The sequence below is a fragment of the Thamnophis elegans genome, chromosome 7 (assembly GCF_009769535.1).
Source record: "Thamnophis elegans isolate rThaEle1 chromosome 7, rThaEle1.pri, whole genome shotgun sequence".
NCBI lineage: Eukaryota > Metazoa > Chordata > Lepidosauria > Squamata > Colubridae > Thamnophis > Thamnophis elegans.
This window is the reverse complement of record NC_045547.1, coordinates 73,067,652-73,085,815: the sequence shown is the minus strand read 5'-3', so window position 1 is coordinate 73,085,815 and position 18,164 is coordinate 73,067,652. Positions and strand designations below refer to the sequence as shown.

The following is an 18,164-nucleotide window of genomic DNA, read 5'->3' as shown; positions in this document are numbered from 1 at the left end:
CCATTTCAACGCCATTCGAGGAGATACGGTAGCCCAGATAGTCAATAGTCGTTTGGTGAAACTCGCACTTAGACAATTTGGCATATAGGTTGGCAGCACGGAGTTTTTTCAAGACAGTGCGCACCAGATTGACGTGGTGGTCGTAAGAGCGAGTATAAATGAGGATATCGTCTAGATAGACGATAACGCCCTTATAGAGATGATCGTGGAGGATCTCATTAATGAATTGCATGAACACAGCAGGAGCCCCCTGTAGGCCAAAAGGCATAACCCGGAACTGGAAACAACCAAGAGGGCAGTTGAATGCGGTCTTCCATTCGTCCCCTTCCTTAATGCGTACTCTATAGTAAGCTTCCCGCAGGTCCAATTTTGTGAAGATGCGGCCCTTCCCAAGTTGCGCTAACAAGTCCTTCATCAGTGGTAGTGGGTAGAGGTTTTGAGTACAGATTGCGTTAAGGTTGCGAAAGTCACAGCACAAACGAAGAGACCCATCTTTCTTTTCACGAAATAGGACAGGGGCAGCCACTTTGGGTCGAGCCGGTTCAATGAAACCACGATTCAAATTTTTGTCAATGAAAGAACGCATCTCCTCCATTTCCCTGGGTGACATGGAGTAAATGCGGGGTTTTGGGAGTTTGACCCCGGGTAAAATGTCAATGGAGCAATCAGTAGGCCTGTGGGGGGGTAGAATGTCCGAAGATCGCTCGCTGAAGACGTCCCTAAGATCCAAATATTCTTTCGGGATTTTTTCCTCTCCTGCAATCCTCTCCTGCCCTCTAGCGGCTACTTCAGGAACATCAGTGAGGTCAGGTTGGTCCGGAGAGCCCTCCCCCACTGGAGGCACCTTCGCGCGAACACGCAAGGGGCCTGTCCGCCAATTTATGTGAGGGTTCCACTTCCGGAGCCATGGGATGCCCAAAATGAGTGGTCTGTCCATGCCAGGTGCGACCACAAAAGAGATTAATTCAGTGTGGGTACCCATTTTCATTTCCAAAGGCTCAGTAAAAAAATGGGCGGGCCCCCCCCCCGCAATCGAGCCATCTATTTGGCAAAACACAATCGGGGTTTTCAAAGTGCGCAATTTGATACCCAATTTTTCTACCATGGCGGGATTGATCATGGATCGGGAACAGCCAGAATCAAGTAAAGCTAGGAGGGTGGTAGGGGTCCCCTCAGGAGGAACTTTTAATTCAATAGGGATGAGAAGGGGCCCCTTGTTTGAACTCACCCAGCGAGGCGATGTGTCGTCATCAGAGTCTTCAGAAGAAGAGGAGTTAGCATCTGCGTCACCCTCTAATGGCTGGGCAAAAGGAGGGGGGTTGGTTTCCCCAGCGAACGCTGTCTCTTTCTTCTTCTTATCAGGGCCCCTGGCAGGCTTGTCCTCACGTCTGGGAGGGGGTTGGGCAGAGAGAGGCAGTTTTGCCCGGCATTCGGGGGCGGTGTGTCCAAGCTTGCCACAACGAAAGCATGTTAACGGCCTGGAGGAGCCAGAAGGGGGCCCTCTTGCGTCGCCTCGTCGTTTGGAGAACGATTGCGTAGTAGGAGGGGGGAGGGACCGGGCAGCCTTCTCCTTCCGCTTCCTTCTTTCTTCAGTGGCATAACGCAGACGGATTAAGTCAAGCTCGGCGTCTGCAGCATGCTCAAACCACGTGATTAAGCGTCTTGGCAGGTTACGATTGACACATTGTTGATAAATGTCTGCGTTCAACCCTTCGGCAAATCTGTCCAGAAGGGCGTCCTCCCCCCATCCTCTCATGTATTGTGAGAGACACTGAAATTCCTGGATGTATTGGGCGACAGGTCTATCGTCCTGGTCAAAGGTTAAAAACTTCAATTTGTTCCGCTTCTCAGTTAATGGGTCATCAAAACGTTGACGGAAAGCCTCCATAAAACGGTTGAAATTCCCCAAGAGGGGAGATCCAGACATGTGCAAAGCAGTCGACCACGTAGCCGCTTCACCATCCAAAGATAAAAGAATCATTCTGACCCTTAAAGTGTCAGATTCAAAGTCCCGCCCATAAATTTCCATGTAGTTAAAAACTTGCATAAGAAAGGAGGGAAGGCTAGAAGAATCCCCCTTAAAACGTACAGGCAAGGGAGGGATTTTAGCCATTCGATGTCTTCGGGGGGGAGGCTGGGGGGGAGGTCCTCTTTGATCAGCGAAACCTCTAGCCGCAGGGGGAGATGCGGGCCGAGGGGGGGGGGAATCCTGGCGTGGGTAACGTTGCCAGTTTCTCCAGTCTCTTTCCTCCTCCCCCCTTCTCTCTTCCAAAAATGTTTGACCCCAATAATCAGGTAATTCACTCCGGTGGGGTTTTCTCATCGGGCCCCGGTGCTGATAGCCTCTCCATTCTCCTTCATCGCCCCCTCTGCTTTCCCCACAGTACCTTTGGTTCCAATAGTCAGGGACTTCACTCGCCTGAATTTTGCTCACAGCACCTGGCTCCAGCGAAGTTTGTGGAGGTGGTCTTTGGGTGAGCCCAGCATTCCAGCTTGTCTCTATCTCTCTTTGCCCCGCTGAAATTGACCAACGGGGTGGGGGGGAAGGTTCAGGCTGACTGGAAATTTGCAGTTGAAATAAATCTTCGTGCAGAGGTCGGTCAGACGGGCTGGGCTGGTGTAAAGAAAGGTCGGGAGGTCCTAGTTCACTGGAATCCCCTCCAGCTGCGCCCTCCTCCTCTTTGGTCGGAGAAGACATTCTTTCCCTTCTCGGCAGACGTAAATCTCCTGGAAAGGGATATATTCAGATCTTGCTTCTTGTCAGGGCCCACTCCACTCCATAATTAGGAAAGAAGACTAAGAGACTCCATGGGTTGGAAATCCAAAGTACTTTTACTAATTATAAATGGTAAGCGGGCAGTAGTGAAGCAAGATCTGAATAATATGGCGCGAAAGCAATTGATATATAGGCAAACCCGTTCCCCCCCCTTAGGATCAAAGCTCCAGTCCAATCATAAGTCCTTCAAATGTCAGGTGTGAGATAACTTCAAAAAGACAGGCCGAAGATGGAATGTGTAGGCCGTTGATGCAGGCGGGAAACACGTACGCATGCGTAATTCCCAACGACTGGTACATCCTAGAACATTCCTCCAGCACATCAATTAAATCCCTCCCACATACACGCCCCCCCCTCCCCGTTTCATGGCAGCTGAAGCAACAGCAAAGCAGAAGCTGACACATCCGAATCTAAATCAACCACGAGGGATGCTGCGACAGTCATAAAAAGTGTGAAAAATGGTCCTAAGTCACTTTTTTCAGTGCCATTGTAACTCCAAACTGTCACTAAATAATACAATAATATAAAAGCAGAGTTGGAAGGGATCTTGGAGGTCTTCTAGTCCAACCTCCTGCCTAGTCAGGAAACCCTATACTGTTTCAGACAAATGGCTATCCAACATCTTCTTAAAGACTTCCAGTGTTGGGGCATTCACAACTTCTGGAGGCAAGTTGTTCCACTGATTAATTGTTCTCACTGTCAGGAAATTTCTTCTTAGTTCTAAGTTGCTTCTCTCCTTGATTAGTTTCCACCCATTGCTTCTTGTTCTACCCTCAGGTGCTTTGGAGAATAGTTTGACTCCCTCTTCTTTGTGACAACCCCTGAGATATTGGAACACTGCTATCATGTCTCCCCTAATCCTTCTTTTCATTAGACTAGATAGACCCAATTCCTGCAGTCGTTCTTCATATGTTTTAGCCTCCAGTCCCCTAATCATCTTTGTTGCTCTTCTCTGCAATCTTTCAAGAGTCTCAACATCTTTTTTTACATCGTGGTGACCAAAACTGAATGCAGCATTCCAAGTGTGGCCTTACCAAGGCCTTATAAAGCGGTATTAACACTTCCCGTGATCTTGATTCTATCCCTCTGTTTATGTAGCCTAGAACTGTGTTGGCTTTTTTGGCAGCTGCTGCACAAGGCTGGCTCATATTTAAATGGTTTTCCACTAGGACTCCAAGATCCCTCTCACAGTTACTACTATTATTTTGTTTCTTTTAAAATCCCCCAAAATATTACATTCTCAGGGGTGTGTGTGTGTGTGTGTGTGTGTGTGTGTGTGTGTGTGTGTGTGTGTTCACTTCACCCCTTGCCTTTTAATCTAGACCAGGATGGCGTTCGTACTGCCTTAAGCATTGCTCTCAGGGTCATTGAAGCTCCTCATCCCTTTAAGGTTATAATTATTAAGATAATCGCTTCCTAAAGCAGTGTGTGGTGATGCCAATTTGCAGGAGCAGAACATCTTAGATAATAGACCTAATCGGAGATTAACCTTTGGATTAGAAAAATGCACTGTATGGCACCAATGGGATGTAATGGTTAGGAAAATGGATTTAGGATTCTGTAAATTCAAAGAGAAGGAAGCAATCAATCAGAAGTAGATCCGGGTGGCATCCAACCTTAAAAATAGAGTTAGTCAGGGTGGATAAAAATAGATGATTTTTTTTTAAAAAAATGTAAATTGGATTTTTTAAAAATGTAAATTGGACTTTTTTAAAATGTAAATTGGATTTTTTAAAAATGTAAATTGGATTTTTAAAATTTTAAATTGGATTTTTAAAAATTTAATTTATTTTAATAAAATGCTTTTGGAGTAAAAATCTATCTAAAGGTAGTTTTCTACTTAAGATACATTCATAATTTAGTTTATTCAGCATGAAATGGAGCTTAATTATGCAGCATGAGGTTGTATAGTCTGCAATATTGGTGAGTCAACAGCAAGTTAAAGGAGGAGCCACCATGGGACAGAGATGACAGTTGCTCTTTAAAAAATATGATTTAAATCAAGTTGATTTAAATCAAGCCTTTTTACTAGTGATTTAAATCAACTTGATTTATATCAAATCCACCCTGGAATTAGTTGAGATGTTCATTTCTTAATTTGTTATGCTTAAAGAAGGAAACCTTCACTAAACCAAATATATGTTGTTGGCTCTGAGGAACACACACTGGTGTTATTAACAGTAATATTCTAATAATCATTATGGTTAAGGCACTATCTCTAAACATGAAAAATTAAGTCTGGAGTGTGTGAGTATATGAAGGAATGAATGAATGAATTTTGATGGAAGAGCTGGAACCTTCATGGAGGATTAGCTGAGCCATCTGTTACACCTGGTGTACTGTCCAACATCGCTTGTAGCTGAAATGCAGAGTAAGACATTGCCCTAATTCTACTTCCGTATCCAATTTAAGACTTGCTGCAGAGATGAGTCTCATCATTACCTCATCGGCTTTTAAGAACATCTTAGGAATAAATAGAAAAATATCTTCAGATTACTGAAATAACATGTTAGTTTGCCTTTCCTTATCAAAAGATGTATTTTTTAAAACTTTTCTTCAGCTTGCTATAGGTATCCAGAGAAGTGTTTTTTGAACCTTGGCAACTGTAAAGATGTTGAACCTCAGTTCCCAGAATTCCTCAGCCAGACATACAAGGGAATTCTGGGGCATGAAGTCCTCACTTTTTAAAGTTGAGAAGCCCTGATCCAAAGACTTCTTTAAAAAAATGATTTAAATATGTATTTTTGAGCCATTTCAAGCAGTAAGGCTTGAAGGCCGCTGAATTGTAAAGGAAATGAGGGGGATAGGGAATTGCAGAGTACAGGGAAGCAGTGCCGAGTTCCCAATTTTCATGCTTTCAAACATTCCTAAATTTACGGTATGTTAAATTACCCTGGAGATTGTTCTGGGATGTTTTACAATAAGTATTTTCTGCTTTGATCAGGGATATCAAATTCGATTTCATTGAGGGCCAAATCAGTGTTGTGTTTGAACTCAGGGGGGCGGGTGCCCGTGGCTGGGATGGGCGTGGCAAGCTCGAAATCACTCATGTCGGGGGCGCCTATGGTGGCCTGGATTTTCGGCTGTGACAGCCTCCTGCAGTCCTCTACCAGCAAAAATGGAGCTTGGGAGGGCTGTGTGCGGGAGGGCCTAGCTCCGTTTTTGCTGGCAGAGGCACCGCAGGCTGGTCCTTCACTGTTTCCTTCACCAGATCCGGCCTGCAGGCCTTGAGTTTGACACCCTTGGCTTAGATTGTGAAAAATGGTCATAAATCTAAGGTAAAAATTGGTTACTGCAAAACATCCCAAAACAATCTCCGGTGTAAGTTGAGGACTACCTATATGTGCAGCTCCATATCTTTAGCATCCATCTCGGTGGTGCAGAGGTGGGTTCCTACCGGTATCGACCGGTTCGACCGAACCGGTAGTAGTTTTCGGCCTGGGTCACTGAAACCAGCAATGACCCAGGACTGTCATGACCCTGAACCGGTTCCTTGATCTCTTCTCCCATCGCCGGCATGCTTCTGCGCATGCGCAGAACAGTTTTCAGTAAACTGTGCGTGCACAGCTATGAGGCAAAAAAAAGCGAGCAGCGCGCGCACAAAATGTTTGCACACATACAAAACGCCGTCTCTCAGCGAACCGGTAGTAAACCAGTTAGAAACCCACCACTGCGGTAGTGGTTAGCTTTCTCAGGGAAAACTGGGAAGGGAATCTGCTAATCTTTCCACATTGCTGGATTTCCTGATTTGAAAAGTCATCGTCTTAATTCATCCCTCAACAAACTATCTACAGCCAAAGAAATTGTCGGAAAAGGAAGATATTTTACTTTTTGTTGTACGGCTTTTACTCCCTGCCAAATGGTTGGGGAAATACTTTTTCAAGCCTAATGTGTTTGTCAAGCAAACCGACGCAGGGTTGCAATGAAATTATTGATGTAGGCAAATCTTGCCAAATTGCCTTGGCAGAATGCTGCGAGACTCCATTTTTTGGCTGACAGATTTAAGTAATAGACAGTAATAAATGGAGGTCAAATTCTAATGAACTTCACAATCATTTGCCTCAGGAAAATACTCCCTGGCACACACGTGTGTTTCTGAGCAAGTAAACTTTTACCTCTCAACAAATAGAGATAGCAATAGCAATAGCAGTTAGACTTATATACCGCTTCATAGGGCTTTCAGCCCTCTCTAAGCAGTTTACAGAGTCAGCATATTGCCCCCAACAACAATCCGGGTCCTCATTTTACCCACCTCGGAGGGATGGAAGGCTGAGTCAACCCTGAGCCGGTGAGATTTGAACAGCCGAGCTGCAGAACTGCAGTCAGCTGAAGTAGCCTGCAGTGCTGCATTTAACCACTTCGCCACCTCGGCTCTATCACTTGGCCAGAAAGAGTTTCAATGTTTTACCGATTTTTTTACAATAGAAGGGATTTTATGAGATTGTGGTCTTTGTTGTGGGAAGTCCTGAGAATCGCAGTTGAAGAAATCTAGAGATGGCTAGACTTAGATCTTGCCCTAAAATGATATGAGAACTTAGATGTCATAAGAGCCAATTTGCTCTCGTGGTTAAGACACTAGGCTTAGAAAGCAAGAGATCATGATTTCAAGTCCTGCCTTAGCCATGAAAGCCAGCTGGCTGACTTTAGCCCACTCAGTTGTGGCCCGCTAGCAGCCAGCAGAGCTGGTGGCAGAATCCGACAGTGAGAAGGTTAGGGAGAAACATGGGCCAGTCCTGGAGTCTGGGGAGGACTCTGTGTTGTAGGCAGAGATGAAGCCAGGGCCGTCCGACAGTTATCAGCTGCCTTTGGCGTCGGAGATCAGTGGGGCAGAAGAACAGCTGCAGCCTGTTCCCAGTGTGTGCCTGCGCAGAGCTGCCAGGAGAATGGAATAGTTAAGGAACAAGGGCTGACTGGGGAGTAAAGGCACAGGTGGACAGTGAAAGGTCCCTCCCATAGGGAATAAAGAGGAGCCAAAGGGGAGGGGAGTTTGCAGGAGACAATTAGTTTGCTTAATTAGTGTGAAGATTTGTTTGTGACTTTCAGAGACTCCTTCCCAAGTATTTTCTTGTACAGCGTTGAGTTCAGAAGATATCGGCCTGGCAGCTCTCCAAGCCTGATAAGGTCTGTGGTGTTAAATACACCCTTGAAAGACTGTTTGCCAGGACTTTGCTGGATGTGAATGAGGGGAATTCACATTAGCTTAATAAAGAGGGGGTTTGGGCTCTCTTTCAGCCCAACCCATCTCACAAGGTGGTTGTTGTATGGAAAATAGGAAGAGGAGGGTGTGTAGGATATGTTCTCCGCCATGAGTTTTATTTGTAAAAATAATAAAGACGGGATACAAATTAAATAAATAACAAGGTGTCATATAAGGCGAGATAAGACTTGTGTAACTGGGAGGCCATCTGCGCTGCTTGCCAATTTTCCACTTGATACCTTTGTATTAAACTCAACAAATGCAATGTACTATCTCGGATTCTTAATCCTTCCTTTGACTTCCGTGTTAGGTTTTTTCAAAGATGACCGCATCGTATTCTGGACATGGATGTTTTCCACCTACTTTATGGAGAAATGGGCCCCGAGGCAAGATGATATGCTCTTCTATGTTCGCAGGAGGCTGGCCTATGTTAGCGGAGATGGCGTAGAAGAAAAGAAGGTAGGTTGATTGACAAGCTGGAACTCCAAGGAAGACAGTCCTTGTTCTCCTCTCATAAATGGCAAATGGGTTTCCTCTTCAGCTGACAGAAAATTAGAAAGTAGATCAAGGACATACCCGTATTTTTCAGAATATAATACGCATCGGAGTATAAGACGCACCAAGATTTTGAAGGAGCAAATTTTAAAAAAAGTTTTTGCACTCTGCAAACCTCCCAAAAACGGCCTGTTTTTCGCAAAAGCAGGCCTGTTTTTTTTTAAAAAAAGGCATGAATAGCCTTTAAGAGATTTATAGAGTGCTCCTGGGGGCTGGGCCCCCCAAAACTGAGCAAAAAACAGCTCGTGGCATTGTTTTGCATGCCGCCTGCATCTCGCGGATGGGACTTCGCTTGTTTGTGTGGCCCCATTGCTGGCATGCCACGGCCCTGTGTAGGTCCACCATCCAGGGACTGGAGACCCCTGTTCTAGAGAGAAACAGAGACAGAGAGCAGAAAATGGTTAAAATAAAATGAAAACTATAAAGCGCTATTCCTATGTTATAAAGAATGTAATTATACATCTAATAATATTGCATAAAGATTGGAACTGCCTTCATTTAGACTTTTGACAGTTTTTCCCAGAACAAAAAGAGAAATAACGGCTCCTATTAATCTTGCATTTCAGATTTATTCTATCTACTTGAAAATATTTCTAGAAATACAGCTTCGTACAAATACAGGAAACTATGTTACATATATTTGATTTTGTGCTCTCTTTTCAGGTTATTCTCACAAAGCAAAACTAGTTTGTCAAAGTTCCCCCCCCCCCCTCCAACGTGGGTTTAAGAAGTCTCTGTTGGTTAAATATTTGCTTCATTTGTGAAGCATGAAATTAATGCTTTGTGATTTATAGCCATCTCCACCTGTCACTTCTTAGAGTGAATACAAAACAAGAATTTTGTACCAGTTCTGTTTGTTTAACGTGAAATCCCCCTGGGCGTGAACAATATTGCATTTTTTAACTCAGTGGCTCCCTCTTGATTACTACTGCAATAAAACAGAGCTTGCAAATTTAAAGCGATTCTAATAATCCTTGTATCTGGCCAGTTGTCAAGCAGTGGTTTCTTTTGAAGGATATTGTGGCAGGCAATCCGTGCTAATTTTTATTTATGTATAAAATTGATAGACTGCTTCAGTCTAAAAAGGTCTCCTTTTTAAATTAGATCCCAAAATAAATTGAATTGTTTTGCTCTCAAATTGAGCATTCAAATCTATCTCTCTTCAAATTGCCAGTCTCCAATTTGAATGGAATCAGGGCTGATTAGTATGCTCACAAAAGCTCCTGCCTTTTAATTAAATGTGTAAGTGAGAAAAAGGGCTGCCAGAGTCCTCATGAATTTTGGCTTCCATAGATACATATTAAATGCCATTACTATGTTGTCTGCTGTTTGCTAACAATGGACTCAGCTAAGCTTCAGATCCATTCAAAAAGTCAGTGTTTTTCAACCTTGGCTGCTTTAAGATGTGTGGGTTTAAATTCCCAGCATTCCCCAGGCGACATGGTTGGCTGGAGAATTCTGGGAGTTGAAGTCCACACATCTTAAAGTTGCCAAGGTTGAGAAATATTGCAAAAAAATAATATTTCTTTTGATGGGGGAGTGGTCAGAAACAGTTTCAAGGCTAATCCAGCTGCTTAATAGGGTTGTTTTTTTTTTAACCTTTTATCTGACCTTGATTTTGAGAGATGTGCAATTGACCATGATTTGTGTTCAATTGGGACAAATCATGGTCTCAACTCTTTGGTGGGACATGCATTCCTTTGTAGGATAGGAGGTTTCTTGCTATTACTAAAGTATTCTGCTTAGATACTTAGTCATACATATATTTTACATCAACTGTCTGACTAGTGAACCCACAATAAGGAAACACTCTCGGGAGCCTTGAAATCCCAAAAGTAAAACTTTATTGGATACACCATTATGGTACTGAAGAAACAAAACCAGCTCTGGTTTTCCTGTGCAAACGTTGCCTGGTTAAACTATAGCTTCCTCTTCTCTCCACTCCTGGATGATCACATTGTCCAATTATGAGATGTCCTTTTGTTATGGGAACAGTCCATCTCTTTCTCCAGCACCTGCAGTGGTGACCTTTATAGTGGGCAGATTCTCACAATCTCTGCATACGTTCTCAGCATTCCATTTCCCCTTCATTGGCAAGTTGAAAAGTGTTAAGGTTTGAAAGAAGCAACGTGATTCAATCTTGGCATTTTAGCTTGTTTTTCCCCCACAATCCATGTTATAATTAGCTATGCCATGGAAGATGGCTGATATCAACACAACCACCGTTCCTAATCTCCCGGCTTGGCTTGATTGTCATCTGAAGGTTGATCTGCTCCAAACTTAATTGTCACTACAATTGATGAGACTGAGTGAAGGTTTACTTCTCATCTGAAGCTTAATAAAATACTCCTTGTCATACAATACAGGTGACAGGATATCTTTAGAAGAATATAATGGAGCTTGTCTTACATTGCTGAACCATCAAGCAGAAAGTCTATCAACTCACATAACTTTTCATTATTGATGAATTCATTAAGAGTTAGTTCTTAATTCAATAAAATAGTTTAGCAGATTTGCCTGGAAAAGATGGTTAAGAATACAAACATTTGGGACTTTACAAAGATTGAGATAACATTGAACATTTACTCTACCAATGCTAGGTATTTCCTACTGTTTTTATTATTAGTGTAAAAAACTAAAAAAAAAAGGACAGATACGCAGACGTCTATATACTTTCCAACCACACAGTTCAAGATGATTTGTGAAGACCTTACAGGAGTCCTTGACTTACAACCTGTTCTGACCCAGGCTTCCTTACAAAGGAAAAGCAAAGTCTTAGTCCCAACAAAACCTCTTATTTTTCACGACTGTGAATTCCTTTCATTCACAGTCAGCAAGTCTTGGCAAACAGTCTTTCAAAGGAATGTTTATCCACACGTACCTTATCCCGTTAGATGCGCTGCCAGATAACTAGAGTCCAAACACAGAGCAAAGCAAAACTTGGCACAGAGTTTCTCACAAACAGAACTTTCCAGACCGATGAACAAATTGTTTTCTGCAAAAGCCCACTCCACATTCGCTCCTCTTTCATTTCCTATGGGAGGGGCCAATCACCTCCAAGGTGTGGCTTTACGCTTGAGTAGACCCTGCTTTCTTAATTGTTCTTGTCATCTGGCAGCTCTGCGCATGCACGCAGTGGGAACAGGCTCCAGCTGTTCCTCTGCCTTGCGGCTGTCTAGCTTCCTCAGCCTCTGACACAGAGCCCTCGTCTCAGTTTTCCTCAGCCTCCAGGACTGGCCCATGTTCCTCCCCAACCTCGTTATTGTCTGACTCTGCTGCCAGTTCTGCAGGCTGCTGGCAGACCACAACACAACCATTGCTTAGTTTGAAGTTACAATGACACTGAAAAATGTGACTTTACAACTGGTCCTTGCCAGGGGTGGGTTCCGGGAGGCACTACTGCCAGTTTCCTTTGCCCGTGCATGCACAGGGCAATTAAAATTGTTCTGCGCATGTACAGAACTGGAAAAACAAGATGGCGCCACCCAGAGAACCAGTTTGGTGGTGTTGCAGGCCTGGGTCTCTGCTGGTTCCAGTGACCCAAGCCACCAAAACACTACCGGTTTGGCCGAACCAGTCTGAACCAGTAGGAACCCACCACTGGTCCTCGCCCTTGCAATTGCTGCGGCATCCCCATGGTCACACAGTCAAAATCCAGATACTTGGTCACCTGCATATATTTGTACTAGCCATTAGTAGCATCCCCGGGTCCTGTGATCACCACTTGCGACCTTCCTGGCTGAATTCTGGCAAGCAAAGTTGGCTTAATTCACTTAATAATTGCAATTAGCAATAATTGCCTTGCTTAGCAATGGAAAATTCTGATCCCAATTGTGGTCATAAGTGAGGGATGACTAAACTTTCCCGGACCAAGTGCCCAAAGTGTGTGTGCATGCGCGTAAATACATGCACGCGCACCCGAACCCCCCCAAATGCAATGCGTGTGCGGCCCTATGCATGCACCCCTCCCCCCCACGCATGCGCGGCAGAGACCCGAAGACCAACTGGCTGGTGAGAAGTGCACACGCATTTGCGGAGGAGGTGAACTGGAGTGATGGCTTGCGTGCCAACAATAGCAATAGCAATAGCAGTTAGATTTATATACCGCTTCATAGGGCTTTCAGCCCTCTCTAAGCGGTTTACAGAGTCAGCATATCGCCCCCAACAACAATCCGGGTCCTCATTTTACCCACCTCGGAAGGATGGAAGGCTGAGTCAACCCTGAGCCGATGAGATTTGAACAGCTGAACTGCAGAACTGCAGTCAGCTGAAGTTGCCTGCAGTGCTGCATTTAACCACTGCGCCACCTTGGCTCAACAGAGAAGGCGCTGCTTGCCACCTCTAGCACACATGCCATAGGTTTGCCATCATGGTCATAAGTCAAGGACTATTACTACACATAACTCTCTGCAAAAATCCATTAAAAGAAACATAGCTTATTCCAGGAATAAATTAAGTCAGCTCACATAATGAATCTGGATGTCCGTTCTTGGCAACACAAGAGCAGAATACACATACATGCATACATACAAACATACATGCATGTATGTTTATATTTGAAAGGCAGAGGTGATTTGAAGCAGATAAGGACTCTGCATAGCACTAATTGTCCAGTTTCTGGCAATATCTGCCACGTAGAAAAGGGGAACAGTAAAAGCGACCTCCCACGCATTTTTGAGATTTTTTCTTCAAAACAATCACTAAAAAGAGCTGAGTTTGCAGCTCAAGGCTGGGGTGTGTGCACTTGTGATTTCTTTTTAAATAGAAAGGAAAACAACTCACTCTGAGACAGGAGCAAAGCTGTGCCAGACTTTTCTCTGTCGGCCTGAGTCAACATTTCACTTGGCTGAAAGAGATAAAATGTGTGAGCTTCTCAACTTTTGGGGCATAACAGTTTGCTGTTATTGATGGTAGCGGTTAGAATAGAAATGGAGATTTTTTGTGCCTAGATTACTGCTCTTCCAAGAAGGAGAAAAATGCATTAATCTTCAGAGTACGGATCAATAACCCCCTCATAATTTGTCCAATAAATAAATAATTTGTTAAATTAATTATTTTAATTACATTAATAATTTGTCCAAAGGGACACGGTGGCTCGGTGGTTAAGACACTGGTTGGCAGTTCAGCGGTTGAATTTCTAGTGCCATGTAATGGAGTGAACTCCCTTTACTTGTCCCAGCTTCTACCAACTGAACAGTTTGAAAGCATGTAAAGTTGCAAATAGAAAAACCTTTGATGGGAAGGTAACAGCGTTCCGTGCGCCTTTGGCATTTAGTCATGCCGGCAGTGGTGGGTTTCAAAAAATTTTCGAACCTACTCTGTAGGTGTGGCCTCCTTTGTGGGAGTGGCTTGCCGGCTATGTGACCTGGTGGGAGTGGCTTGCCGGCCAGGTGTGTTCTGTGTCTGTCTCTGTGTCTCTCTGTCTCTGTCTCTGTCTCTCTCTCTCGTTCCTTTTGTCTCTCTGTCCCTTTTTTCTTTTTTTTTCATCTCTTTCCCACTTTTTCTTTCTTTCTTTTTTTATTTCTTTCTTTCTTCCTTTCTTTCTCTTTCTCTCTCTCTCTGTGAGTCTGAGTGTGTGTGTGTGTGTGTGTGTGTGTGTGTGAGTGGTGGGTTTCAAAAAATTTTGGAACCTCTTCTGTAGGTGTGGCCTGCTTTCCGGGTCCACTGGTGGAACCTCTTCTAACCGGTTCGGTAGATTTGACGAACCGGTTCTACCGAACTGGTGCGAACTGGCAGGAACCCACCTCTGCATGCCGGCCACATGACCAGGGAGATGTCTTTGGACAGCACTGGTTCTTCGGCTTTGAAACGGAGATGCGCACCGTCCCCTAGAGTCGGGAACGACTAGCACATATGTGCGAGGAGAACCTTTTACCTTTAATTTGTCCAATCTCGGTCTAGCTCTTCTTCATTTGAAATGCTTCTCTGCCGCAGATATTTCACTCTATATGACTTATTGTCATTTCCCCCCGTTTTGCTTCCCTCCCGATTTTACCTGAATCACAAATGACGTTTTATCCATTTCTTCCTGCATTCAAACTAATAAAATCAGAGCTGCTACTTTTTAATGGCAAGACTGCAAATGGGATTATAAATCAACTAAATTATCATAGGACATGTTAATAGAGGTATTTCCTTTCCCAATGAATTAATTGCCGCTCTTTCGGTACTTGCTGAAACCCAATGCAATTTACTTGTTTGCTTGTTTTCATTTATGTACCACTGGAATCCAATGATTCCCAGGGGCTTACACACATAAAAAGGATGAAACACTCAAAGCCAAACCATCTGCAAGCATAAGTGCAGCCTGTTAATTGTTGTTCACCAGAGAAGACCATCAGCTTTATGCTGTAGGTGTAATCTTGAAAGATGAAGCTGCATTTCACTGGGAACATTTACTATCCATATTTGACTTGAATAGCAGTTAGACTTATATACTGCTTCATAGGGCTTTCAGCCCTCCCTAAGCGGTTTACAGAGTCAGCATATCGCCCCCCACAGTCTGGGTCCTCATTTCACCCACCTCGGAAGGATGGAAGGCTGAGTCAACCTTGAGCCGGTGAGATTTGAACCGCTGAACTGCAGATAGCAGTCAGCTGAAGTGGCCTGCAGTACTGCACTCTACCCACTGCGCCACCTCGGCTCGGCATGTGTGACTTGATCCTGAGCCTGCGAACTAATCACCATCCTTTCTTAGAAAACTTCTGAACCCGACTCCCCAAAATACTATAGATTTCCAGTTATAGTGTGATTCTTACCTGCACTGTTGGGCTTTGTTTTATCAGGTTGACGTTGAAGTATACCGCAGAGATTCCAAGAAGCTTCCAGGTTTGGGTGATCCTGACATTGATTGGGAGGAGTGCGTCTACCTGAACCTTATACTACAGAAGGTGATCTCAGACTTTCTCTTCTCCAAAGCTTGCTGGCGCTAGAAGAGGGGAATGTATGCAATTCGCGGGGTATTTTGAGAATGAGTATGGTACCTTGGCTTGAATCTGCACCATCTACCAATCAGGTGGTCATTTTGAGACTTCCTATCTATTTAAACCTGTAGTAAGGTTATTTGAAGGGGTTCTACCACAAATGCGCGCACAACAAAAGCGCGCCTGACTAAACTGCGGTGTCTAAAGCGTGGTGACAAAACCGCGCAACGAATTAGCAACTAATTAGCCCTAAAGCGCGCCGACAAAAGCGCGCCGACAGAAGTGCGCTATAACGTAACCCTCAACCTAACCCTCAACCTAATCCTAAACCTAAACCTAACCCTCAACCTGACCCTAAACCTAACCCTCAACCTAACCCTAAACCTAACCCTAAACCTAACCCTCAACCTAACCCTAAACCTAGCTGTAAATCTTACCTTAAATGAAATCGCGCTTCTGTCGGCGCGCTGTTGGCGCGGTTTTGAAATCGCGGTTTTAGCGCCGCGGTGTTGTTGGCGCGCTTATGACGTTCGCGCTTTTGACGGGTCACGATTTGAAGGGTGGCTCAGTGGCTAAGATGCTGAGCTTATCGATAAGAGAGGTTGGCAGTTCAGCGGTTCGAATCCCTAGTGCCCCGTGATGGAGTGAGCTCCCGTTACTTGTCCCAGCTTCTGCCAACCTAGCAGTTCGAAAGCACGTAAAAATGCAAGTAGAAAAAATAGGAGCCACATTTGGTGGGAAGGTAACAGCGTTCCGTGCACCTTCGGCATTTATCCATGCCGGCCACATGACCACGGAGACGTCTTTGGACAGCGCTGGCTCTTCGGCTTTGAAACAGAGATGAGCACCGCCTCCTAGAGTCAGGAACGACTAGCACATATGTGCGAGGGGAACCTTTACCTAAGGTTATTTGTTCCTCGGCAATTTCACCTTGGCTAAAGAGATTACACGTAAGCTGATGATCCTATAGCAGTGCAGAATGGACAAGGATACTACGTGTTGTTCATCCTCTGCCTTGTGATTACAAGTCCTGGACAAAACAGCCACTTGGAATGGGGTACTGGAGTGAAAAAAACCTGGCTGCTTTTAAAAAGAAAATTGCTTGTGGAGGTTTGTCAGTCTAAAATTAGCGTTTGTGTTATTAATCAAAGTGCCAGACATCACACGCTCCTTTGTGATTTTGTTTCAATTCCAGAGATTATAATCATTTATAGAAAGTTGCCCTCCTTTGGCTTTCTCAAACAAACAAACAAACAAACAAACGAAGCCTGTGATATGGTTCCACCATAAAATCGCGCTCGACTAAACTGCGCCCGACTAAACCGCGTCGCTGATGTCATCAACAGGGCGACAACAGTGCGGAGACAGAAGCACGCTGTAAACCCTAAACCTAAAATTAACCCCTAAACCTAACCCCCCTAAACCTAAACCTAATCCTAAACCTAACCCTAACCCTAACCCTAAACCTAACCCTAAACCTAACCTTAACCTAACCCTAAACCTAACCCTAACCCTTAACCTAACCCTAAAGCTAACCCTAACCCTAAACCTAACCCTAAACCTAACCCTTACCTTAAATTGAATCGGCTTGCTTTCAAAGCACTATTTAAAGTGCCCTTCTTTCTCCGCGCTGGCTGTTGTGGCCCTGTTGATGACGTCAGCGACGCGGTTTAATTGGGCGCAGTTTAGTCGAGCGCGGTTTTGACGGGTCGCGCTGTGATATTGTTATTTCAGATTGGGTTTTAATTTGTGATTTCATCTACCTTGAGTGTTCTCTTGGTTGAAACTGAAACTCTGCCAACAAATTATTGCAATAAGCCAACAGCATCAATCAATAAATAAAGAAGAGCTATAAAAACCTAGTAAGTTGACCTATAGGGTTGCCCTGACCTTCAGTGGCAATTGAACATGAACCATGAAAGAAAGTATCTGATTTCTGTTGTGAGGTATCTTCAGATTATTTCATGAAATGAAAACCGAAGCACCTCGTATTTTCTGTTGGGGGATCTGGACATGTACACATAGGAAAACCTAATGAGAAACCTGATGCCTGGTTGGTGTTTCATTGCCAATACTTTGATTTTCTTTCAGCTGGATTATATAGTGACATGTGCAGTATGTACTCGTTCCGATGGAGGGGATATTCACATCCATAAAAAGAAGTCCCAGGTGAGCAGCTCTCCAATTTGGGAACTTTGAAAGGTTTGGGCTTTCGACCTTTGCATCATGTTTCCCCCCCTAAATTTATTTTATGGTTTTCTTCTATAACTCAAGCTCAATAGTAGTAACTGGGAGACGGATCTTGGAGCCCTAGTGGACAACCATTTAAATAGGAGCCAGCCATGTGCAGCAGCTGCCAAAAAAAGCCAACACAGTTCTAGGCTGCATAAACAGAGGGATAGAATCAAGATCACGTGAAGTGTTAATACCACTTTATAAGGCCTTGGTAAGGCCACACTTGGAATACGGCATTCAGTTTTGGTTGCCATGATGTAAAAAAGATGTTGAGACTCTAGAAAGAGTGCAGAGAAGAGCAACAAAGTTGGTTAGGGGACTGGAGGCTAAAACATATGAAGAACGGTTTGCAGGAACTGGATGTGTCTTAAGAGAAGAAGGACTAGGGGAGACATGATAGCAATGTTCCAATATCTCAGGGGTTGCCACAAAGAAGAGGGAGTCAAGCTAATCTCCAAAGCACCTGAGGCCAGGACAA

At 44.2% G+C, this 18,164-nt stretch overlaps 1 protein-coding gene across 2 annotated transcripts in view; it reads left to right on the top strand.

Annotated features, from left to right (window-relative positions):
- Positions 1–18,164, top strand: part of KIAA0930 (KIAA0930 ortholog) — a 70,105-nt gene that overhangs the window by 37,710 nt on the left and 14,231 nt on the right. For both annotated transcript variants that reach the window (XM_032221468.1, XM_032221469.1), the window contains 3 exons: positions 8,284–8,432; positions 15,314–15,418; positions 17,543–17,620. In XM_032221468.1, coding sequence (XP_032077359.1) covers positions 8,284–8,432; positions 15,314–15,418; positions 17,543–17,620 — 332 coding nt within the window. The remainder of the gene's footprint in view (positions 1–8,283; positions 8,433–15,313; positions 15,419–17,542; positions 17,621–18,164) is intronic.